General features: G+C 50.0%; 2 protein-coding genes across 8 annotated transcripts in view; both read left to right on the top strand.

The window, feature by feature from the left end:
• LOC116942311 (von Willebrand factor A domain-containing protein 5A-like) overlaps positions 1 to 26,394 on the top strand; it is a 60,048-nt gene that overhangs the window by 11,719 nt on the left and 21,935 nt on the right. For 5 of the 7 annotated variants that reach the window (XM_076067097.1, XM_076067100.1, XM_076067096.1 and 2 more), the window contains exons 2-8: positions 9,796 to 9,919; positions 10,772 to 10,977; positions 15,732 to 15,948; positions 16,330 to 16,493; positions 20,537 to 20,645; positions 22,512 to 22,663; positions 24,427 to 24,515. In XM_076067097.1, coding sequence (XP_075923212.1) covers positions 9,877 to 9,919; positions 10,772 to 10,977; positions 15,732 to 15,948; positions 16,330 to 16,493; positions 20,537 to 20,645; positions 22,512 to 22,663; positions 24,427 to 24,515 — 980 coding nt within the window. In that variant the 5' untranslated portion in view covers positions 9,796 to 9,876. The remainder of the gene's footprint in view (positions 1 to 9,795; positions 9,920 to 10,771; positions 10,978 to 15,731; positions 15,949 to 16,329; positions 16,494 to 20,536; positions 20,646 to 22,511; positions 22,664 to 24,426; positions 24,516 to 26,394) is intronic. The other 2 variants (XM_076067099.1, XM_076067098.1) reach the window with 1 other exon arrangement.
• LOC116942256 (TRPM8 channel-associated factor 2-like) lies at positions 1,098 to 9,762 on the top strand. The gene has a single exon (XM_076067095.1). The coding sequence runs from the start codon at positions 2,804 to 2,806 to the stop codon at positions 5,855 to 5,857; it is 3,054 nt and encodes a 1,017-aa protein (XP_075923210.1). The 5' UTR covers positions 1,098 to 2,803; the 3' UTR covers positions 5,858 to 9,762.

Raw genomic sequence — 26,394 nt, forward strand, 5'->3', positions numbered from 1 at the left:
ACACATACGTGAAATAAGTTACCTGGAGTATGGAAGGCGAGGACATGAAATGATGGGGTCTACAAACATTACATTGGTGACATACTGAGATAGCAACAGGCACGCGATTATTGCCCGCGCTCCACCCAGTTACTGCGGGGTTGCGCAATCAGAGGGGAGTCTGAGCTTGTCGTTGACTATAAAAATTATTGGAATCGTACAGAAATTACATTTATAACACAGATCAGGGGAAAATTGTAATATTTATTTTATTTGATTATACTTTTGTTTTACTTTTCGTAACAGCTATTTTCATTGGAGTATGACAGGTGAGGCTCTGCCTCCCCTGACTGCACGTCCCTGGTGTGCTTATGACCAGCTCCGGTTTGGCAACAGAGGTCTCACTCCGAATCAGTCAAGCGGCATCTTTTCATCGGCTATCTGGCCGTGTGCTCCATACGAAGCTTCAGGTCTTCTCGGCCACATTCATGCCTTCTCTTCTCTGTGCTTGCGAAATGTGGACCCCTCTAATGGAACATGTACATCAGTTCGAAACGTTCAGGCTGGTCTGCCGACAATCCACCCTGGGTTTAACCGGGCTGGATTGTGAGGAATTCAGAGACCCATAGACTCACCACACAGAGACCCGTAGACTCATCACACAGATCCATATGCTCACGAAAGCCATATGCTCATTACACAGATACCTATAGACTCATCACATAGATCCATATGATCACCAGAGCCATATTCTCATTACACAGAGACCCGTATAAACTCATGATAGAGCTCCCATATGTACGCCAGAGCCATATGTTCATTACACAGGGACCAATAGACTCACCACATAGAGACCCTTGGCCTCAGAGCGACCAATAGACTCACCACACGGAGAATGTGTGGGTCGGTGTGCCTCCGTGTGATGAGTCTTACTTACGGGTCTCTGTGAATTCTCGCGACGATGTTTTCGAAGGGCTTCGAGAGCTGAGTGGGTGACTCGAGGTACATTCCTCAGCAGGTAACTAATGAATATTAATGAGCTTCAGTCACGTGGCACCCCGAACCACACCTGGTGGAGGGGGGGTGGAGGGGGGGAATGGGTGGTGGGGGCTGCTCACGTGACACCACAATCCTCCACGTACACAGAAACAAAGGTAAAGTACCCCAGGTAGCTATTGTGACCACGCACGGCAGCGACGGGACATCGCTGCAGGATTTTTGTTGAAGATGAGTCTTGAGACTCAAGGCTGGGGTGACCAAGAGGAATGATGAATGTATTCGTTTATGATTTAATTAATTAATTACTCCCTGTTTCGCAACACGGGGGAGGACAGAGCTTGCTGCAGGGTCAAGCGAGGTGTCTGAAGTAGGAACTAAAATTAACAAATTCACTGAAACACTGCCACTTGTGCAAGAACACTCCCGCGTGTGCAACAACGCTCACACACACTAAAATAAACACTCACACAGGCACACACAAGACAAAGATCACCCGTATAGCCTTAACAGACTGTTGGGGCAAGTGCTGTTAGCGAGCACAGCACCTATGAAGGCCGGAACGGCACAAGAGGGGGTGGGTGGCCAGCAACCACGCCCGGCCGTCTTTGTCTCCCAGTGGCGATGTTGACTAATTTGAGGCCGAGTCGACGAAGGCCGGAACGGCACAAGAGGGGGTGGGTGGCCAGCAACCACGCCCGGCCGCCTTTGTCTCCCAGTGGCGATGTTGACTAATTTGAGGCCGAGTCGACCTAGGAGAGGCCCAGGACCGGTTCAGATAATCGTCACTGTTGGTGTTGGCCGTGAGCGGAAATCGAACTCGGGTCGCCGGGTTTGTAGCGCAGCGCGCTAACCGCTACACCACCGCTCCCCACCACACACACAACAACAACAACCGCCATTCGCCATTAAGTGGCGGTGACGTCACCACGACGCTTGTGCCAGGCCATGTGCACGTTGAGGCCACGTGAAGTGTCGAACGCCCGCTGGCAGGAGGTCACGGGGCAGACACAGCAGGTACCACGGGTCGACTGACTGAGATGACTGGCTGGTGCACCACCTGTGCCCCCTACTGTGCCAACCTGCTGTGCTTTAGCCACCCGGCGCTCCGCTCGTTGTTGTGAGCGTCGCTTCTCCACCCTCCGTTGTTGTTGGAGGGCGGCTGCCTCCAACTGCCCAATAGCGTCCTTCACGAGCTTCCTCCACAGACGCCAATCTTCACACCGCTGGTACCAGTCATCGGCAAGTCCACACACACGCGTACACACACTCTCTCACACGCATCCTACATAAACACGCACATCCTGATGCACACAATCCTCTCCCACTCTCGCCCTGCTCACGCCGCGCTCACCAGCTCAGTGTTTGCCTCTGAATGTAGCCTTGCCTCACTGTCTCCTGCGGAGGTTACCCACCCACCTACCTAGCCACTCACTTAGCGACTCACTCACCTACCTACTCGCCTATCCACTCACTCATTCTCACCCATCCACTCACCCACCCACTATCTCACTTGCTCGCTCATTCTCACCCACTCACTAACCTACCCGGCCACCCACTAACCCGCTCTACCACTCACTTACCTTACCCACCCACTCATTCTCACCCAATCACCTACTCATCCTCACAAATCTACTCATCCTCACAAATCCACTCACCCAGCCACAAACCCGCTCCAGCAACCACTCACTCCTCTCGCAGTCACTCGCTTCACCCAATCACCCGTCTGCTCACCTACCCATCCATTCACCTACTCATCCACACTCACAAATCCACTCACCCACCCACTCACCCTCTCTACCAACCACTCACCCACCCACCCAGCAAGATGGACATCTGGGACGCGTACCGCGAGCTCACTGCTGGGATATCGGAGTTGGACTTTGATGCCGAAGCTCAGCCGTCCCGCCTCCTCCTCACCCTGCCACACGCCTTCCCCGTGGCCGTCAACTCCTCCGACCAGGTGCTCATCGCCGCCTCCACCCTGGGTTCAGGACGCATGGTTGTCCTCTCCCACGAGACCTACCTCTCCTCGCCCAAATTCCACCACTTCCTTCTCAACTCCATCGCCTGGCTCTCCTCTTCCCCCGCCTCCTCGCATGCTGGCTCAATCGCCCTGAGCCAGAGCCTGCGTGGATCAGCACTGAGCCAGCTGCTGCTTAGGCAGGGGCTCGGCGTCATCGATGAGCCATCGGACCTGAGCGAGGAGGAGGAGGAGAATAATGAGGTGGAGGTGGACGAGAAACGGAAGGAGACGCATGGGGGCATCTCCGTCCTCTGCACGGACGCCTACGCCGCACGGGACTGGGGGGCCCTGGAGAGATTTGTGAGGCGTGGTGGGGGGCTGCTGGTGGGGGGCCAGGCCTGGTACTGGACGACCGTGAACGGAAACCCCGCGGACCCCCTGGATGGATTCCCTGGTAACAGGGTCATGGGAGCGGCCGGGATCCTGGTGAGCCGAGACACGGCGGAGAAGGGGCCGGTGATGGTGAGCGACGAGGTGCCGGAGGCGGCGATCTTGTACAGCTACAAGCCCTGCTATGGCGCTGATTACGAGCAGATAGCAGCCGCTATTGACTGTGCAGAAATAGCCCTGGGCACTGAGTGCCCCTCGCAGGTGGTGGCCCACGGCTCCATGGCCTTCCCCCTGCTGGTGGACGGCGAGGGCCGCGCTGTGGTTGGAGCCTCGCGTCACGGGGCGGGCCGCGTTGTGGTGTTCGGCCACGAGACCATCGCGGCCACCCGACCCAGCGCCCGCCCCGCCCTCGCCTCCGCACTCGCGTGGCTGGCAGGGGGGGACGCCCCTCCCCCCTCCACGGGGCTGGCCATGGTGGGGACCGTGGGGATACGAGCCGGGTCTCACCTGGCTGGACTCAAGGAGACACTTACAAACCTGGGAGTGCCCCGCGTTGTCGAATTCGACTCGTTCCCCAGGGGTGCCCGGCCACCCAACCTCTCTGTGTTCTGCTGCCCGGCTTACGGACCTTTCGCTGGCTTGGAGGAGGAAAAGGGGGGGGGCTTGGGGGATTGGGGGAGGGATGGCGAGGAGGTGGAGGCGATCCGTGAGTTCGTGGCGCAAGGTGGTGGAGGGCTTCTCGTAGCGGGCCAGGCGTGGTGGTGGAGCTCCAGCCGTCCGGGGATGTCTGCTGTGGACCTCTACCCTGGGAACCGCATCATCAACAGCATGGGCCTCACCATCACGGCCGTAGCCTGTGGTGAAGGCCGCCTCCTCCTCTCCGGGCGGCCTCTCCAGACGGTCCCCGCTCTCGACTGCCCTCGCTCCACTGCCCCCATCTCCTTGCGCCTGGGCCTGCGTGATTTTGCATGTCACCTCATGAAGAAGTCCCAGCTGTCCGGGCCACGTCTCACGAACCTGGTCTCCCTCCTGCGAAGAGACCTGGTCCCCTTGCTCGGAAGTCGCGACCCGGCGTTTCGTCCGCTGCGGGCCATTGTGTGGGACCTCCTCCGAGGGCCACTGTGGCCCGACCTGGCTGCGGTTGGTCCAGAGAGGCCCGTGCAGGCCCACAACGTGGTGGACGGTCTGCTGGTGACATTGTTGGCGGCCTTGTGCAATGGTGGAGGTGGCAGAGGTGGACGATGTGGAGGACATGGAAGAGGAGGAGGAGAGGAGTTCTTCAGTCTCGGAGACATCTTTCCAGGAAGACCTTTGGAGCCGACGTATAGAGGTTGGCAAGAAGTCACCATTGATGTCTCTAGCAAGGAGGGGCTGACATGGGTCAGCACCGGCCTCTACGCTCCACCTGCTCAGCGCGTGCTGCTCGACCTCCCATCGCTCGCACTTGGCAGAGGCATCCAGATCCAGTTGGGATGCCACACTGATCAGCTGTACGATTCCAAAACTATGAAACGCCACCCAGAAGTTACCCGCAGCATGCCAGTGGTGCGCGGAGAGATGGACCGGGGAGCTATGGAGGTGGCGTCGAGTTGGGGGGGGCTCTTGTATTTGCTGGTGCCGGAGGGGGTGAGCCTGGGGAAGATCCGCGTGAGGGTTAGGGGAGCGGCGAGAGCCCCCTACTTCAAGTTGGGCGAGACCAGCCTGCAGCACTGGCAGGAGTTCGAACGGCACTACCCCGCTCCCTGGTCCGAGCTGGCCTGCGATAGCCTCATCCTTACGGTGCCGTCGGAGGCCGCGCGTGGGCTGGCCGACCCCGAGAGGCTGATGCGGCTGTGGGACCGCATGACGGGAGCCATCGCCTACCTGGCCGCCGAACCGCACCCGTCTGCGCGGCCGGAGCGAATCGTGGTGGACGAGCAGATCAGCCACGGCTGGATGCATGCGGGATACCCCATCATGGTGCACCGCGCATCCATCCCCAAGCTTCTGAACGAGGAGGAGATGCGTGCGGAGGGCATGTGGGGACCCCTCCACGAGCTCGGCCACAACCGCCAGCGGCCCGCTTGGAACTTCCCACCCCACACCACGGAGGCCACCAACAACCTCTTCGCCGTCTACGTCCACGAGGAGGTGCTTGGGGTGGCGCGGGCGCGCGCCCACCCTGACCTGCGCCCTGCCGAGCGGGAGCGGCGCCTCCGCGATCACGTGGACGCAGGCTGCCCGCTCGCCGCGTGGACCGTGTTCACCTGCCTGGAGACCTACTTGCAGCTTCAGGAGGCCTTTGGCTGGGACCCTTTCGTGCGGCTGTTTGGAGACTACCAGCGGGCGGCCTCGACGCCCTCCACGATGGAGGCCAAGATGAGCGAGTGGGCCGAGCGGTTCTCACGCTGTGTGGGCCACAACCTGGCCCCCTTCTTCTCCGCGTGGGGTTGGTGCCTGAGGCCTGGCCTGGAGGCCAAACTGGCCACTCTGGACCCATGGGATGACGACCCCATGGTGGCTCTAGCAGCCCACCCCAACGCTTAGCGGTCGTGATGGTTGTGGTGATGGTGGTGGTGGAGGTGGTGATGGTGGTGGTTGTGATGGTGGTGGTTGTGATGGTGGTGCTGGAGGTGGGGGTGGAGGTGGTCATGGAGGTGGCTATGGTGATGATGGTGGGAGTGTGGGAAATGGTGTAGTGGTTCGCGCCCTGTGCTACGAACCCAGTGACCTGAGTTCGATTCCTGCTCACGACCACGACCAGTGATGAATATCTGAACCTGGTCCAGGGCTTCACTTAGCTCAACTCAGCCTTAAATGAGTACTTGGTATGGAGTGTAACCGTCAAGGATATATGGGGGATCTTTGCCTGTATACGAGAGTGTATGTACAGTGCTTAAATGTGGTGTATACGCAATCTTTCAGTGGCTGATAACATTGAATTATAATCCAATGCGACTATATCTATCCCTCGCTTTTATGTATGAACGTAATTACAATTACATGACTATTAAAATAAAAGTTTGTAAAACAAAGCTGTTCTGAAATACATCAATGTAAGATGCCGTAACATTACGTCGCAAAAATGCAACGCTCTTTATTTCGTACGTAGGCTTTCACGGACTATGCTAGTTTCATGGAGTACTCTGGAGTACATCACAGTGCAGGCATATGAAATGTCAAATCTTTAACTGTAACCCTCCACCATACGACGGAGGTAATCGAATCTAATTGCCGTGTGGGCAAACACGCCAATCGATTTTGGTTTATCGGCGAACCTCCGGAAAGTCGAAGAAGCAAGTAGAATTTTGACGACAGCATGTTATGTTTTTTTGTTTTGCCGGAGACTGCGCTTGTCATCATCAGGCGTTTAACCAAAGCTCAGCTCTTGTGTGGAAGCATTTCCTAGTCCGGGTCCTTAAATGGGTGCCGTTACATCAACGGGACAGACTGTTTCACATTAACAGTAATTGCTGGTTGATAAATAGTCGTGATTGGCGGGTTAGAGTCGTGGTTAGTGAAAATCGGCTTTCCTCTTATAACACGGTGTATGGCGTTATAAAGCTGGCGGTTAATGCTGTTGTGATTCTAGTTCAGCGTTAATTGGTTGATAGGGTTAGTTAATTGATATTTTGGGGATTGGTGCGATCAGGAATTAGTGACAGGTCGATAGTAGATATCGTTGGTGTTAGGCTATAATACATAATCGATTTGAGTGGAAATGTCTCGAGCTGTTTACTATCATAAATGTAGTTAAGTGTTATGTAATAAGATCAATTGTATTCGCTTAGAGTTGGTTCCTCAGTTTTCACTCGTGGGATGCTATTACAACAGTCCAGCAACCGACCCACCCCCAAGCATTCATCGAATAATAAGATAAATTAAATTAGCATGATGTATGTTAGTACGACAATGATTTTAGTCATAATGGTTGATTGGAGAGATGTATTATGTCTTGAATTTTGCGAAGTGTTATTTAATGTAGTCAATACAATTTATGAACTGTTTATTCATAATTTATATCCAGGCAGTGTTCATTCTGTAGCCATCTGCTTTGTTGAAGTTTATTTCAATTTCTCTCAATTTCAATTGATTTCCTACTTACTCTTTAGCAACAATAATTCGTTGTACGCAAGACTTTAATCTTAAATCATTAAATTGTGCGCCCTTCCTGACATCCATGTTTTGCACACACAGATAAATGAGTCTGTGAGTACAGTATTTGATGTTTAGATTTGAAGTTTTCGTGACTGCAGGGATCCATATTATTTGGTTATTTCGGTAAAGTCACGTAGGTATAAAATAAAAAAAACATGAAATCACCACGTTTTGGGCGCAACACAAGCGTCCGTCATCAGGTGGGACAACCACAGCAAGAAACAATTGCTGTGGTTGTCCCACCTGATGACGGACGCTTGTGTTGCACCCGAAACGTCGTGATTTAATTTATTTTATACCTACTTGACTTTTACCGATAGAACCAAAGAGTATTTGATGTTTATTTGATGTACTTTGAATAGTGTACTAATTTTGCGACCTGTCTGGCCAATGTAACATTTGCCGCCAGTACACATCATCTGGCCCTGGAGTTGGGTAATTTATCTTTGTGTTGGATGTGTTGCGTAAGTTGGAAATTGTGCTTATATGAAGGGACATTTAACATATATGAAATAGTTTATTGTAATTTTACACAACTATGATCTGTTAACATAATTTAGGCAAATATATTAACCCCGAGGTATTACTTCCTGGCACGTTCTGCTCCTTTGTGGGTGCACATTGTTGACATCATATCATCTATGGCCCAAGACTGGAGGACATGTTCACAATTCTGGCACCTACCTGATGATGCTGGTTGCAACTATGAGCGAAACATCGAACGCAATTGTTCAATGTGTGTGCATCTCGCTCCCAACATATTGGTGTGCTGAAGCAATAATAAAATTGCCACGTTCGTTCAGGTTACGTTGTGATCTTATGCAAAAATATATTATGAATCATTATATTGGTCGCGAAAGTCTGTTCGTATTATGCTGATCTTGTGATAGCCTAACAAAATAATTTCGACTGAAGTTAACGGTGCTTTTGCCTATACGTTTTTCCATTTTGTATTGTGACGCCTGGAAGCCCTTGTGAACCCCATGTTACTGGTGATCTATATGCCTGAACCATCGTCCTGGAATCGGTTTACGTTGGCAGGCCTAGGGGCTCGAGAAAAAGCTATTGAAACTTTGGATGACTGGTTTCTGTCGTTTGGTTCCATTTGGACGGTGAGAACGTCGGAGTTGAGGTTGAGAATAAATACAGCATTCCCCCCCCAAAAAAGCTGTGACTGGACTCTGTCCCCGTGTGCACCGTGGCTGCTGGATTTGCTTGTGCTGTGTTCCTTTTTTTAGAGGGAACTTTGGGTTGAGGCATTTGGGAGTTCCTCTTATTTGAAGCTTTCGTGACTGCAGGAATCCATACTCTTTGGTTCTTTCGGTAAAGTCACGTAGGTAGAAAAATAAAACAAAAAAATAATATATCACGACGTTTCGATCGCAACACAAGCGGTCGTCCTCAGGCGTAAAAAAGTATCCAGCAGTGGAACTGAACCAGGAAGAACACAAAGAGAGAGCTGTTACAACAAGAGGTTATATATGTTAACCTCTAGTTGTAACAGCTCTCTTTACCGAAAGAACCAAAGAGTATGAGTTCCCATTATTTTTGCCATTTAGAAGCAGTAGCCCCACCCACCCTCACAAGCCTGTTGATCAACCTGCTGCTGAATGAAAGACTCTCCACAAACTGTACAGACAATGTTCCTTGACCATATTTTACCACGCTGGTCGGTGCGGTTTGATGAAGGCGGAAAGAATACCAAAAAGTGGAGTTTGCTGCACTGCCCTCTACTGCCCAGATGTCTACGATAGCTGTTGTACGCATGTGGGTCACCCGTTCAACCCTGCTTCAACTTGCGAGGTCTGATGGAAGCGGGCACATTGTGGGTGATTTTCTCAAAGGCACATGTAGGTTATACAGCGCCGGATTAAGCTAGTGCGGGGCCTTTTTGCATATATGTTATGAAGGGACCCTATATAAAAAAAACACACGTAAATTTTAAAACACAAATGTTTAACTTGCATAGTAAATTGTATTTTTTCACATCCAGATATTACAACAAATCGCTAACCTTAAACACCCAGTCGTTCATAAAAGTTGAAGGCGGTATAGTACTATAGTAATAGAGCAAGTGCAGAATCACTGAACCGGAATTGACAGCTTGAAAGCATTTAGCACGGGAGCCCTTGAAAGTGCGGGGCCGTAGCATATGTAGGTACTTTAGCTACTAGGATAATCTGGCACTGAGGTTATACCATTTGATTTTGCTTTTAAATACATTTATACGTGCACATTGAGTACATTTCCATTTTTTAAAACCCCCCATTGTGAAATGGCTGCAGAGGAGTGAGCGTGCGATTCGTTGTGCCCGTCACATTCTAAAGGTGTGTGGACAATCGGAGCTGACTCACTTCCGTATTGAGCAGGCAGCGGTGTCGTACTGAACGGAGATCTCGGCCGGAACGATGCATCGGGGCCTCGTCTATCATCACGAGCACGAGGAGAGAGGTGAGCGGTGACGAGTGGCTCGTCACCTACCTCACCACCGCAGTTCTCAAACGCTTCGGCGACTTGCGAGCTGACCCAGACACCGTGATGTGCTGACCTCGCGCGGCGAAGGAATCTGGCTCGGCATCAATCAGGGCCGAGAGCGGGGCAAACGGCGCCCTTCGTTGTGTGTGGCATCGTCGCGCCGTCTACGTGCGCCTCTACTCGTTCAGTGCCTGTGACGATGATAATAATGAGTCAGTGACACGCAGAAACCATGGTTCCGACACCCGCCATGGAAAAACAACCGTGGAGTCTTACCTGGCGCTCTGCCGGGCTGGCTTGGCACGGCCCCGGCCCGGTTGTTGCAGTGGAAAATGATGACGACGCCATCTTACCCGGCTAGGTCGAGTGCAGTGGTTCTTAAACCGTTACTGCAGCCTTGCATCCCTTTGGTTTCTCAATCATAAACAATGTCATAATGTTAATATATACATAGGATTTAATGAAACAACGTAGTTGTACTTACGTGCCCGTGCGTTGTGTTTCGATGATTTACCTTCTAAAAAGAAGATGGCCATGTCTCGCACCCTCAGGGGGTGCGTGCACCCCAGGTTAAGAACCACTACTCTAGTAGTAGCTGATGCCTAGAACAACAAGCAGTACTCTCTCGTCTCTAAATGTCGAAAGTTATGGTCACAATAGTGAGGAGGATGCTGCTGCTGCTGCTGCTGCTATTCACGGTGACGTGTTACTTATAACGGTGGTGATGCGAATTCGTTATGGTGTTGGCAGTCACGTTGGATATTTTGCCGCCGATAAACGATAGTTCCGCCGCTGATCAATGATTCCCGCTCCTGTGGTCGCTTCCAGTGGTGCCGCTGCGAAGCGTTGCCGTGAAGGCGTTGGTGCAGGGCTTCGTGGCCGACGTGGTGGCCTCCATGATCTACCACAACAAGGAGGCCTTCCCCGTCGAGCCCTCCTATTTTTTCCCGCTCAACGACAACTCGGCGGTGCACGCGTTCTGCGCGCGCGTCGGGGACCGAGAGATCGTTGCGGCAGTAAAGGAAAAATCGGAGGTGCGCATGTGTGTGCATGTCTGTGTGTGTTTGCGTGTGTGTGTGTGTGCGTGTCTGTGCGTGTGCGTACGTGTCTGTGTGCTTGTCTGTGTGTTTGTCTGTGTGTGTGTGTGCGTACGCGTCTGTGTGCTTGTCTGTGTGTGTGTGTGTGCATGTGAACAAAAGAATGAAGGGGGCGTGGGAGCATGGCGGTGAGGTATGGGAAGCTGTAAGCCCCAGGCTACTTTGGGCTCGCCTTCCCATCAACCGGAGGCGAGGAGTGGTGGTCGTGGTTACTTATGCCCCCACCGAAGACGAACATCCGTGGAGGGATGCAAGCAAAGCCAATGAGTCAGATGCCTTCTATTACCTCCTGTCACAGGTGCTGGCTAAAGTGGCCCCTCGGGATAGAGTCATCTTGTTGGGTGACTTCAATGCCCGAGTTGATCATGATGCTGGCACCTGCTCTGGAGTGATTGGAGGGCATGGGCCAGATCAGCTCAATAACAACGGTAGGAGGCTGCTATATTTTTGTGAAGTCCATGGGCTTGTCATTACCAACACGCTGTTCCGGCATTGGCGCATCCACACAACATCTTGGATGCATGCCGGGTCTAAGCAAGAACATCTGCTGGACTACATAGTGACGGACCAGCGGATGCAAGCCCATGTCCTTGACACCAGGACCTACCGTGGAGCTGATCTGCCCTCTGACCATCGACTAGTCATCTGTAAGATGCGCCTGCCATTCTTCCACTCCGGTGGTGGGTGTACACCCAGGACCCCATTCCAACCTAAAGTGGCCTGGTCTCACTTATCTGATGAAAGTTGCAAGCGAGAATTTCATCATCGCTTGCGGCTGGGGTTGGCATCGTCCCCCACTCCTCCTGATGTCGAGGGTAAATGGGTGAGGTTTAGGACTGTGACTCATGCAGCTGCAATGGCTGCTTTGGGTACACGGTCCAGACCTCCCCAGAGTCCCTGGCTGATAGAGGAGGTGTTCAAGCTGGCTGAGAAAAAGCGACAGGCCCACTCTAATTGTCGACAGAATCCCACGTCAGAGAATGAGGAGGCTTACCGCAGCCTTCGGTCGGAGGTTCAGAGAGCCATGAGGCGCTGCAAGGATGGGTGGTGGTCGCGGGTTGCTGCGTGGCCCGTGATCACAAATCTCTATTTAACTCCATCAAAAAAGTAACCTGCAGCGCCACACCTATTACCATCATAAGGGGAAAAATGGTGTTCCAATCTTCGACCCCCAGGAACAGGTTTGCAGATTTGCTGAGCATTTCTGTGAGGTCCTGGGGGAGGAGAAATCCTTCAGCCAGGAAAACATCGTGGCACAAAGTGGGGATGACCCTGCAGAGGCTGCGGTGCCTCAAATATTGGAAGAAGTCACCCCCTGTGGCTGGCTGGCTGCAGTGCCATCTGTTGAGGAAGTACTGTTGAGGAAGTACTGAAGGCGATCCGGAGCCTGAGACCAGGAAAGGCACCGGGCAGAGATGATCTCCCAAGCACAGACTGCACTATATGACATCATAACAACAGTCTGGACCACTAGACGGGTTCCGCAGGATTGGAAGGATGCCCTGGTGGTCCCTCTCTTTAAGAAGGGGGACCGCACAGACTGTAACAACTACAGGGGCATCTCACTCCTCAGTGTGCCGGGAAAGGTCCTGGCAAGGATTATTCAACATCGCCTTGCCAGGCACGCTGAGGAGAGGCTTGCGGAGCCCCAATGCGGTTTCAGGAAAGGGCGGTCCTGCACAGATGCCATATTTTCTGTCCGTCTGCTACAGAAGAGGTGTAAGGAATTCCAACAAGACCTACAACTCTGCTTTATTGACCTGGTCAAGGCCTATGATACCATCAGTAGGCCTGGGCTCTGGGTTGTTCTTCGTGCTTTTGGAGCCCCTGACTCCTTGCTCACGATCATTAAGGACCTTCATGATGGTGAGCGGGCCCAGGTAAAACTACGTGGCCGGGAGTCAGAGCCATTCCCTGTACACCTTGGGGTGCGACAGGGATGTCCTCTGGCTCCCACATTATTTTGACCACGTAGTTCGTGAAGCCTTCAATAGCTGTACCGGGGGAATCTCCATTTGGTACAGATATAATGGGAGGCTGATCGATGCCCGGGTGCGGTCAAGGGATGGCTCAACCACGTTATGTAAACCGATGATTTGGTAATAGCTGCTCATTCAGAGAAGTAGTTGGAGATGCTGCTGCTGAGACTGGAGCATGCCACTAAGAGATGGGGCCTTACCATCAGCCCCACCAAAACTAAGCACCTGCCTGGGTATTTTGTACCATCGGACACTCCACCCCCACAACTCCCAATCGGTGATGGGGCAGTTGTGGAGAGAGTGGAGAGTTTCCCATACCTGGGCAGTGTGCTTATGACCGGCTCCAGTTTAACAGCAGAGGTCTCACTCCGAATCAATCTAGCGGGAATATATTTTAATCGGTTGCGTAACGCTGTGTGGAAGCTACCTGGTCTGTCGCTCCGCACTAAGCTTCAGGTCTTCTCGGCCACGGTCATTCCCTCCCTTCTCTACGCTTGCGAAACGTGGACCCCCTTAATGGAACATCTTGGCTGGTTAGAAACATTTAGGCTAGCCTGCCTACGATCCATCCTGGGTTGAACCAGGCTGGATTGTGTGAGGAGCTCACAAATCCTTGAAAGATCTGGGCAAGGTCCCATCGGTGAGCTCCTCCGGCAGGCAAGGCTGCGTTGGCTGGGTCATGTAGCCCGCATGCCCAGCCACCGCATGCCGAAACAGCTTTTGTTCGGCCGGATTGAGGGGGCTAAACGGGCGCGGCACGGGCTAGAGAAGAGATGGAGTGATGTGGTACAGGAGGTCGTGGAGTTGAGTGGACTTGCCGATGACTGGTACCAGCGGTGTCAAGATCGGCCTCTGTGGAGGAGGCACGTGAAGGACGCTACTGGGCAGTTGAAGGCAGTCGCCCTCCAACAACAACGGAGGGTGGAGGAGCGACGCTCACAACAATGAGCGGAGCGCCGGGTGGCTAAAGCACAGCAGGTTGGCACAGTAGGGGGAACAGGTGGTGCATCAGCCAGTCATCTCAGTCAGTCGACCCGTGGCACCTGGTGGGTCTGCCCCGTGACCTCCTGCCAGCGGGCGTTCGACACTTCACGTGGCCTCAACGTGCACATGGCCTGGCACAAGCGTCGTGGTGACGTCACCGCCACTTAGTGGCGAATGGCGGTTGTTGTTGCATATGTGCGTGTCTGTGTGTGTACGTGTCTATGCGTGCGTGTCTGTGCGTGCATGTGTGCGTGCGCATGTGTGCGTCTGTGCGCGTGTGCGTGTGCCCAAGTGCGGTTAGCGCTATGCTGCGCTATGAACCCGGCGAGCCGAGTTTGATCCCTGCTCATGGCCAAAACCAGGGACGATTATCTGAATCGGTCCTGGGCCTCCCCTAGGTCTACTCAGCCTCAAATGAGTACCTAGTGCGGTGTGTTAATGTCGCCAAAGAGGAGTGGTGCTGGCCACCCACCCTCTCGTGTGCTGTGCCGGCCTTCATAGTTGCTTGCTAACAGTACATGCCCCAACAGCCTGTTAAGGCGGTGGGGATCTTTGTCTTTGCATGTGTAGTAACATCGCGGATGTCACTGTGTAAGGCCGGCCCTAGAGAGGCATGGCGTGCAATGTATTGACATCGCGGGCACCACGTATATGTGGGTATAGTACCGGCCTGAGAGGGGCTCGGTGAGCGCTGATCGATAGCGCTGAGTGGCACCATGCTTGGCGTGCAGTGCCGACCCCTACAGGATAGGGTGTGAGAGTGCCGGCCATGGGAATGGGGTTCTCAAGGGCCGTGGCACTCTGGTTGACCCCAGAGGCCACGTGACCGGTAAAGTCTACACAGGTGCCCCAAGTGGGGGCTAGGGGTGGTCACGTGTCAGGGTCGAGATCCTGCTCAAGGATTCTGGAAGGTGATCGTGGCCAATGGCGGAGCCAGCCACGCCATAGAGGATATAAGCCGGTCCCCAAGAGGGACTGGCTGCTGTTATTATCCTGAAAAATCTACGTTCTACTTTCTACAGAGTCACCAACACATGGACCTGGACCCAAGCTGTGGTCCGGTCCGTTGTAGCTCGTTGTATCTCGTTACGTTGTCACCACCCGGTTAACTACACCAATTAGTGCAGTCAGCCTGGTGGTCCACCATCATAGGTTGTTATCTTGTTAAGGGGCAGTTACCCCGTATGTTGGTATTAATAAATGTGTTGCCTCCAAGAAGTGCGTCTGCGACTCAGTTGAACTCCACATGTATGAAGTGGGCAGAGCACTGCAGTGGCCAAAGCACTGCCCTACGAACCTGGCCACCCGAGTTCGATTTCCACTCACGACCAATAACAGTGGCGAATATCTGAACCGGTTCTGGACATCCCCTAGTTCGAATGAGCCTCAAATGAGTGAGTACCTGGTGTGATGAGTAAACATCGCCACTGGGGAAACAAAGGTGGCCAGGCATGGTGCTGGCCATCCCCGCCTTCATAGGTGCACACTAATAGAGCTTGCTCCTTCAGTGTGTTATAGGCTACACGGGCGATATTTGTCTTATGAGTTATACCACCAGACTTATGCATTATGATCGACGGACTTCCAATGATGTATTTATGAGCCCCAGTATCCCACGGAAAACGAGCGCACACGATGTACACAGCTCCGTACTAAACGAGCCCAAACTCTACGTCCACGGCACGCACGGCCTGCAGGTAATTCCAGTTGTGGTGTCCTTATTATCAGGCCGTCGAGGAGTACGACGACGCCATCGCCAAGGGGCACATGGCGGCCCAGCTGTCGCAGCAGTGCGGCGACGTCTTTCACTGCGTGCTGGGCAATCTCGGCGCCGGCGAAGAGGCGGAGGTGACGCTCGAGTTTGTGTCGGAGTTGGACGTGGGGCCGGATGGCGCCGTTCGCTTCTGTCTGCCCACGGTGCTCAACCCCCGCTACTCGCCGCAAGGTACCGGCTTCCCTCTGTGCTCACGGAGTTGGGGGTGTGCGGGGACTTGGAGCCACGTTGTGGTTTGGCGTCGTAGCGGTGGTTGCTACCATTCGGTTCCCGAAGAATCCGGCTGAATGCTGACATTCAGCCACATTCGCGGGCACCCCTCATTGGGAACGTGTGGTGCTTCCTGAGCCAATCAAGCGGCCAACTGGAGTATTACTCCGGGCGTGATAACCCTACAAACAAAAAACGAATTCAGTTAAATATCTCGTGACGTCATGCAATTAAGATTACCCCACGTTCAAAGTTTTGATACCTCTCAAATCAACTTAAACACGCAGTACAACGTCGGAAACGCATGCGAGAGCTATCACGCCACCGCTTTGTCATTGCTAGGCTCGATGATCACGTGGGAGTACCTGGCGCCCTCGCAGAACGTCCCATACACGCTCTCCTTCACGCTCACGGCAGAGAACCCTGGAGGAATCCTCGACGTCTCCTCTCCCAGTGATCTCTTGGGGCCCGTGGCGTTCACCGAGCCTGGCAAAACCTCAGCCCAGGTGCGTCTCGCTGCTTACAGTTGCTGCCCTCTGGGTTTTTTTTATTGTTATAGCTTTCTGGTAAAAGGTAATATTGCAGCCGTGAAATTAAGCGTTCATGCAACTGCTGATGGAAACGTCTCCACCAGAGGGAGCTCTAGAGAGCCCCTCTGAGTCTACTCTTCCACGCTGGACACACAACCTGTCGATTGACCAACTATGGTGTACCTTTTCGATTTAAAGCTTTCGTGACTGCAAGGATTCATCTTCTTTGGTTCTTTCGGTAAAGTCACGTAGAATGAGAATAAAATAATACATTGATAAAATAAAATAACACAATAATATTCTCACGACGTTTCGGCCACAACACAAGCGGCCTTCATCAGGTGAAGGGGACGAGACAAGCGCTGTCCTCCAGACAGTCTCGTCCCCTTCACCTGATGAAGGCCGCTTGTGTTGTGGCCGAAACGTCGTGAGAATATTATTGTGTTATTTTATTTTATCAATGTATTATGGTGTACCTATTTATAGTGTGTGTGGTGACAGAGGACTGGTCGGGGATTTAAGAAACTTGCGTGGTCATTCAGCTGGCACGATGGGAAAATAAATGTAAAATGTTCGTCATGAAACAGCAGGCTGCGACTGTAGTAGTCGTTGCAATGCCGTAGGGTAAAATCTAAAGATATTAAAGTAAATGTCGAGTCCGACTGAGATCGCACAAAGAAGGTCGCTGCATCGCCCACATTTTTAGATTGCGCTTCTGTGGCCCTCTGGAATGTTCTTCCTTCCAATATTAGGAAGCAATTGCACTTTAAAATCCATATTGAAAACTAGTTTCTTTTCAATTGTTTTTTGTGTTTCGTTTGTTGTCCTTACCACACACCTCCGACAAGCACGTTTGGCTACGCACAGTGCGAAAGAAGTTCAACATACTGGACATACATCGCAAATCTAGGGGCATGGCAGTAGTTACTAGGGGTAATGTCGTCACGCCCACTGCACCAGCCAAATATCTGCAAGGAAGACGGTACCATGCATGAAGTCACTCCACGTAAAATGATCGCCATAATGACATTGCTTCATACGCTTCAGCAGATGAATATATTACGGTGACGTGGCCTATGCTAGCTAGGCCACATCACTGCATTATATTCGTTGAGCTATCATTTGTTGCCAGGTCGCTTCTGAAAAAAGCTATATAGCTCAGTGGGCCTTACCTGCTAAAATAAGTGTTGGTTTAGTTTAGTAATCAATGTTGCCTGTGGAAGATCATTAGAATCCACTCGGAAGACAGATGCACCAACATGAGCATCGTCTCACAAGCAAAAACCATAAATATTTAGGTGATCAGTCCACGTAAATTTCCCTTGGCCAGCCACGTTGTCCACATCTCCGAGCCCAGATTGCCAAATTAAGGTGTATTCTCCCAGCTCAGTCAAGGTATAAGACTCAAGAAGAGAGTAGAGAAGGCACTTCAAAGATGTCCTCAAGGCCAACATAAATAAGTGGTGGAAGAAGCTGTTGCAAGGATCTCTGCACTTGAAAACTCTACGATGATGAGAGGCGCAGCAAAAGCGGGAGTGGCAGGAACGGTATGTTGGAGACCGAATCAACAACCCAGGGGCATCCAACCCGCTCGAAAACACGCGCCCGAGCTGCGACTCGAGATTCTGTCATCCTGTCGTCTTTGCATCCACAGATAAGACATTGATGGAAAGACAATCACCCTCGACTGTGAGGGATTTCCGAAATGCCACAGCATCTCAAAGCAGCGTACAATACACATAGCAGGGAAATACAAAATGACCAAGTTCAAAAAGGGGGAAAATATAGAGGGGAAAAAAAGAGAATATTTTTTTTAATATTCCCAGACATTCGTTTTCTTTAAGGCTAATCACTATTCTCAGATGGGGTTTGGAGGCATCGCGCAACTATTAATAGCTGAGCTGAGACGATCAATCCGAACACTCGAAAAAAACACATTCACACTTACAAGGTCGTGACAAATTCATGCCTAACCCACTACTCTTTGTCCCGAATGCAGGATCTCAGATGTGTTTGCTCAATGTACTTACTAATCATTAGGGTATAATTTTTCACGATACTGTGTGACATGAACTGTTATGATAGGAAGATTATCGTCATAGGGGCTGTCCATAATTGACGTCACGCGATTTTTAAGACGATTTTTGACCCCCCCCTCGTCACACGGTGTCACAAAAAGTCAGAGCCCCCCTCAAATATGACGTCACAAAGCTCTGCCCCCCCCCAAAAAAACATGCTTCAAATCGCTTTAAACTGTTGTCATTGTAGTGCGTATTTAATGTGCCGCTGCACTCTGATGTAGGATAAAACATTTAGATTTGAAGGTTTCGTGACTGCAGGGATCCATACTCTTTGGTTGCCATACATAGCAGGCGTTACCAAAAAGATTTCCAAAATCTTAAACAAACAAGATCCAGGTCCGATTCAGTACAGTACACAAATCCATTATCTAATCCCATCTGTGAAGGATGTCATTCCTGACATGCAATATCCTGGAGTCTACAAACTAAGTTGCACCTGTTGTGATTGTTACATTGGGGAAACGAAACGACATGTCTCGGACCGTGTCTGCGAACACAAGGCAGATCTGAAACACGGCAGAACCAATACCTCCGCCGTGGCTGACCATTGTTACAACGCTGTGGGCTCTCATGATATTGTTTTTTCCGAGACCAAGGTGCTCTGCAAACCTTCAGGCTACTATCAAAGGTTTGTTAATGAAGCCATCCAGATATATAAACATAGACGTAACTTCACCCAGGAAGATGGATACAAACTGAGCAATCATTGGAAGGATGTTATTAACCAAGTAAAGTCTTAACTGACTGTCATGTTTCCATCCTACCTGCCTGCCTCAGCTGTTATTTCCGACTCTCCGAGTACATCACCAGGCTAAATATCTGTGAGGCAGCCAAGGCACAGGATCTCCTCCACCTCCGGTGGCTGGGACCGTCTCACATTTACATGCCAATCTCTCATATTGACATGCTAATCTCTCTCTCACATTGACATGCTAATCTCTCACATTGACATGCTAATCTCTCACATTTACATTTACGTACAAATTCCTTCTCTAGCTCCACCCACTTACCCTTGGGTTGAGCCCACCAAAATCCGATATCAACTCTTGTTGCAGCAGTTCTTTCTCCTATGTCAGCAGTTTTCATGCTGTGTCTGTTCCACCTGATGACGGTCGCTTGTGTTGCGATCGAAACGTCGTGATTTGATTTATTTTATTTTATACCTACGTGACTTTACCGAAAGAACCAAAGAGTAGAGACATTTTTTATTAAAAGTCTATTTAATTAAGTAGAACGTGTTGTCTATATTTATTTAAAGTTGCGCATTTTTATGTGACATCACATTTCTCAAACCCCCCCCTCGCCACACATCGTGACAAATGTCTGATCCCCCCCCCCCCAGGTGCGTGACGTAATTTACGGACGGCCCCATAGCAGTTTTCCATAACTTTGCAATTTAATTGTTCATGTTTATTGTTTTGTTCACGAGCTTTGAATAATATTTACGAATAACAAACACTTCAAGTTTCCTCAACAACAGCTAATTCAAAATAAGCCATTACTCTTCTAATCATTATAACAATATACCACGCACATGCTCTCTATTATATTATAAGAATTTTATTCTGCAAAATATGAAAATTATACATAACAGACGTATTTTTTTGTAATTCATATTTTTTTGTTGGGAAAGTAACTAAATTAATGTATATTAGCAATGATAATTACAATATGATATTTAGAAATATAGATGATACGATTATCATGGATTTCAAATTGTACGATATAACGTAATACCGCTATATTGAAGCAACCTTACTCATATCATGTTAATGTTATTCGACTGTGGTTTATGACCATGCCTTATGATGGCTACACACCCTTCTCTCATATTGAGGACTGCCTATAATGTGTTTATTCAGTCTGATATGTTGAGAAAAGTGTGTCATCTGGCAAACCCTGAAAAGAGTGACTGTGTTTTTCTGAACTCCCCAACAGGTGTCTCTGGAAGGAGACTTCAGGTTTGATCACGACATTGAGGTCCTGATTAGCTATGAGCAGAAGCATCAACCTTTTGCACTAGTGGAGCCTGGCCTACCAGTGGCAGGTGAGCACGTGGTGGTCAGGGGAAATGCATTGTGCCTGTGTGAGCGGTGCGATGGAGCATGGCGGTGCAACCCCCACTGGTGTCTGTTCGCAGGAGGAGGAGGCCCTCCCCCCTCTTGGGCTTAATAGTTGGCAAATTTTAAAAGCTACTACGCAGGGTGTTGTGGTTGTATGTATGTTCGTACGAAGTATGTTAAACTACTTTCGCACAGTACGTAGCCAGCCGTGCAAATCGGAGGTGCAGGGGAAGGACAACAAACTTAAACACAAAGCAGTTTGAAACAAATTAGTTTTCAATCCAGATGATTAAAAGTGCATAGCTCCAGTGGCTTCATAACATCGGAAGCAAGAGCGTTCCAGACGGCCGCAGAAGCAGTGACCGTCTTTGTTCGATGGTTAGCTAAAAGCCGCCGCAAGGATGACCGGAGTATGCGTGATGGTTTATCCTCTTTGACGAGATCAGCAAGGTTTTGTGGTTCATTCGTGGCAAGCATTTTGTGTGTAATGAGTGCGACCTTTTAATGTAATGAGTGCGACCTCTATAATGGTTGTGCTGGAGGCTACGCCATATCCTTTCGTGACAGTGCCACTGTATATGTACAGTGTGGTGCCGGTTGCATGACAAAATAGATTTTCAACACAATTATCACTTAAACTATTTACACCCATCTACTCCATAATGAGATAAAAATAATAATCATCTATAGCTGTGGACATCCTCAAAGTAGACGACACAAATATGGAACGCGGTGTTCATTGTCCCCGCACGATGGAGAGTGCCCTGTGTAGTTACAAGGCGCTCTACCACACCAAAGAGGAAAAAAATCCATCCAGGCATCTCCCGATGGTTTCCTTAAACTTCGTACATCAGGCACCACGGCCTCCGATAAAAAGCCCATCACACGCCACTTTGGCGAGATGTTAACTACCTCACTAGGTATGCAGGAGGTCGTGGGTTCGGCCCCGACCCTAATGCCTGTATATTTGGAATTTGCATGTTCTCCCCGTGGATGCGTGGATTTTTCTCCGGGTCCTCCGGTTTTCCCCTCCACATTTAGAATCAACGTCACGCGTTTAGAGTATTTAGCTGCTATAACATTTCCACATGATGATAAGCCACTTCGTTGCGCTATTATTTGTGATAGAGAGGTTGCTTCTGAAAAAGCGCTCTATAGCTCAGTGGGCCTTACCTGGTAAATCAAAACATAATTTTAGTTAGATTTAGTCATGCCAACTTGTATATCTTTTTGTGAGTTCCCTGAAGTGGTATTAACATAATTTTTGTATTGTAAAAAGTGTATATTTTTAGGTTAGGAGTAGAGTTGGAATGATTGATGTTACTGGGCAGTTAGACACAGCCGATCTCCAATAGCAATGCAAGACGGAAGAGCAACTCTCACAACAATGTTACAAGGAGCTGTACCTGGCGAATAATTTTAGAGAGTTTGCACAGAGGGAGCAAAGGTGGTGCATCTGCCAGTCAACTCGGTTAACCCATGAAACCTGATATGTTCCGTAACCTCCTGTCAGAGTTGACGTGTTGTGTTATTAGTTTTGCGGTGTTGGTAGTGTCATTAGTTCTGTTGGTGATACTAATGGTGGTTTAGTTAGGTGGTAGTTGTAACTATGAAGATTGCTGATGTGGTGGTGGAGGTGATGGGGTTGTTGATAGTTTTCGCGGCGATGGTCATAATAATTGTTTGTGGTGGTATTGATCCTGTTCGTGATGGTTGGTTATGATGGCAGCAAGAGTGTTTTTTTGTTGGTGGTTTTGGTGAAGATTGTGGTGATGGTGCTGGTGATAGTTATAATGTTGACGCTACTTCCGATGTTGCTGCTTATGATGACGTTGGTATTTGTTTCTCAGAGGTCTCATTCTTGGCGGACACCGTGGCTATGCTGAACTTCTTCCCGGGTGATATGGAGCAGACTGCAGTGCCAACCTCCGAGCATGGGGAGTTCATTTTTATCATTGACTGCTCAGGCAGTATGAGAGGTCAGCCTATCGCAAGTGCCAAGGTACCACAAACACTCCTCTGGAATATTGTCAGGTCCACATGAATATACAGTATCACGTTAAGTAGGTCAATTGGATCTCATTTCCACTGTACAAATGAACCATGCCAGTGCTGTGCCAAACCCACCTTATTAATGCGGCGAGTTCTTATGCCTCCAAATTATCCTCATTATTATGCGCATTATTATCGAAATATACGTGCTTACTTTCTTCTGTCACATGTCATGACAATGGAGCAGCACAATTCCTCACCACTTCCATCAGTTAAATCCAGGCCCCTGTCCTCATCGTAGCAAACGTGTCATGTCATGAGTATAATAAGCCAGCTGAAAATGCTGGCTTATGGGCTCTGGCCTCGGATTGTAGAGCTCCAGGTGTAGTGCAGCCATGTACAGCAGCAAATGAGGTCTGAGGAGAAGCCTTCATTAGGCTAAATGGCATCCACGAACACTGAGAAGCAGATACCGGTCAGTCTCTATCAACCACTATCAACCACTGCACCATATGACGCCAGGTGGCGCACAAGTAAAATAAAAAATATATATGTAATTCACAATTTGTTAAACATTTAGCTTCAGTGAGCAATGACGTGGCTGCGAACACACTTAATGCTGCCACGCACACGGCATTCTGACCCTGGTCGTGCAACCCAGATCTTTCCCTGCAGCCAATGTCAGCTCGGCTCTCTCTTAACAACGTACAACTACTGTCACTGCTGAGACGTCTTCAATATTCTGGGCCCGAGCGCCCCTGCACACACGCTGGTTTGTGTCGCTTCAGCCAGATTCCCTGGCGCCCCTCATTGGGAACGTGTGGTGCATCCTGAGCCGGTCAACGGCCATCTGGGTCAATACTGAGCGTGTGTTAAGCCCAACATTTTTTTCTGTTAAATAGCTCTTGATGTCATGCAATGAAGATTAGCCCATGTGTGCCGCGGTCAGTCCAAAGCTTTTGAAAATGACTCAAATTGCATTGCGCCAAATCACATGGCAACATCGCCCCCTACTGTGAATCTACTGCAGATTATTAAAAACTATTTAAACTGTTACTGGTAGGAACCTCCTGGTTACACCAGCCCACAGGGGATTATTGTGTCCGTCCATCCGTCGTACATCCTTAAATGGGAGGGGTGGGGCTGGGTGAGGAGGGGAGGGGAGGGTGGGGAGGGGCTTGGTGGAGAGGGAGGGGCTGGGTAGGGAGGGTGGGGCTGGGAGGGGAGGGTGGGGAGGGGCTGGGTGGGGAGGGTGGGGAGGGGTTGGGTGGGGAAGGGCTGGGTGGGGAGGGTGGGGGTGGGTAGGGGGTGGGAGGGGTGGGGCTGGGTTGGGAGGGGCTGGTCACCCCGTGGTGGCCTTATAAAACTCAACGTTTAACCTACTCACGCCGGCTTGTGCCCGCCCTCACAGTCGGGCATATTTGTGGAATACACCACGCTGCCGTTGATCCTGACCATTGACCGAGCAACCCAACGTTCCTACCAGCTCCCTCCGCAGGAATGTGTTATTTTACCAGGTAAGGCCCACTGAGCTATATAGCCATTTTTCAGAAGCGACCTGGCAACAAATGATAGCTAAACGAAGTGGCTTATCACGTGGACATTTATAGCAGCCAAATACTCTCAACGCGTGTTGTTTCTAAACGTGGAGGGCAAAACCGGAGTATCCGCCTGTGAAGCATAGCACCTGCTAGGGACGCGAATAACAAATGCACGAATTATTTGTATGTGAGTGTTTGTTGCCGAGTTTGTATTTCCGCATTGTGTCTGTAGGAAACGTTGATTCTGCTCATAAAGAGTCTTCCCATGGGCTGTTTATTCAACATCTACAGATTTGGCACCCGATACATATCCCTTTTTGGGTGAGTTTGTTGCGCGAAGTCAATTAAATTAGCCAAACTTGTTTGGAGTAAAAAAATGGAATGTATATGGTAATTTCAGCAGCACGTCAGTCCTGCAGCCAAGGCCATAATTATAATATGCTCAAAATGTCCCCCCCAATATATTGCTATAAAAAAGAAATAATAATTGCTATGCTATGTAAATAAAAACAACAATTTGCTAAACCTTGGCCACAATATCTGGACTTGTCTTCATATAAATCAATGCATAGATTTATGTTTATATGATTGTGGTTATGGTTGTACTTTATTAATCCCTAATCTCCAACATTACATACAATAAAACAAGAAATGGTAAAAAAGTAAAAACAGAGCAATGTAATACAATACACCATTAGACATTATTGTAAAAAAAAAAAGTCCATCCCATATGTTAGTGCATTTTTTTATATTTTAGGCAGGAAATGAGTTTTCAAATTTTGATATCTTTCTGGGTTGGGACCCCCAGACACCCTGGAAGATTTGGTCCCACCCAATGTTGACTCCATGGCTACGGCCTTGCCTGCAGCAACATGTAAAGTTCCTCATCATCTACATCATTAGACCTCCTTTGCCAGTACCAAAGTATAATAATAGGGGTTTCCCCCTTTTTTCTGGCAACAAAACTGAAACATTTTTACAATGAATCATGTCTGAATTAACCACAATACTTGTGGTCAAAATGCAAACAAAAAACACACTCTGATAATATATGCATTGTCCTTGAAACTGATTGGTCCACACCAGAGACAGCTTTCTTTGGAGCCTCGTCTCAATTGGTGCTAGACCAGAGGACACCAAAAGGTGTACAGCTCAAAGACAATACACTATTAAAGTAATGAGGGCTCCGGGTAAGCATCTACATCATTAGACCTCCTTTGCCAGTACCAAAGTAGAATAATAGGGTTTTTCCCCTTCTTTTAGCTGTCTCTGGTGTGGACCAATCAGTTTCAAGGACAATGCATATATTATCAGAGTGTGTGTTTTGTTTGCATTTTGACCACAAGTTTTGTGGTTAATGCAGACATGATTCCTTGTAAAAAGGTTTCAGTTTTGTTGCCAGAAAAAAGGGGAAAAACCCTATTATTATACGTAAAGTACCTACCACATGGGCAAACGGCACAGGGGCTAATAGCCCGTGTCAGTCTGGGTTGACTTCCTAAAAGGTAGAGGTGCATCCCTGGAATTGCTCGCTCGTGCCACCGCTGGAGGAAGGGCCTCTGCTAGCAGAGGCTCTAGGGATCCCCTCTAGAGGGTACATGCCTGACACTTCCGGACGTGTTGGAAGAGTCTCCTTTGTTATTCACCCTTTCCCGTTCCGAGACGCCTGCAAGTTGCAAGGGTGGGTGTCCCGTTCACCGCCAAATCTCGGAACGCGCAAGCCGATCGGCATTAATTTCATTTGCAGAGGCGTAGCACCGTTGTTTTAAAAGACATTGCACTCACCGCAGAGAACTTTAGCGACACGACCCCACTCTATGATAGGTGGCGCCAAACTGTGCCACACGCCCTCCCGCATGGCCTTTTACTTCTGATTTGGAAGAAAAACTGATGGCGTACATGTACGCCATCAGTTTTTGGCGTACATGTACGCCATCAGAACGTGAATGGGTTAATATTCTCGAGAGCAAGGCTTTCCTCGGTAAAGGGATGCTTCCACGCACACTGGGTTACCAATCCACACGTCGCCTGCTCGATCTGATCTGCTGGCATGGCAGTTGAGTCAATGGGCAAGTTTTTTCACCACGCCCCCCACTTTTGGTCCACCCAGCAGCATAAATGGGGACACCACCGTTAGTCAATTGGCAGGTTGTGTGCGGTGGGATAAAGTATGGGTACTCCCACCTTTTCCATAGATGCT

Source organism: Petromyzon marinus, chromosome 14, assembly GCF_048934315.1.
Source record: "Petromyzon marinus isolate PM22_M1 ecotype Great Lakes invasive population chromosome 14, UKy_Petmar_22M1.pri1.0, whole genome shotgun sequence".
Classification (NCBI taxonomy): Eukaryota; Metazoa; Chordata; class Hyperoartia; order Petromyzontiformes; family Petromyzontidae; genus Petromyzon; species Petromyzon marinus.

Bases quoted from the DNA above. Each gene is read 5' to 3' on its own strand.
- LOC116942256 (XM_076067095.1), top strand. From the start codon at position 2,804: ATGGACATCTGGGACGCGTACCGCGAGCTCACTGCTGGGATATCGGAG.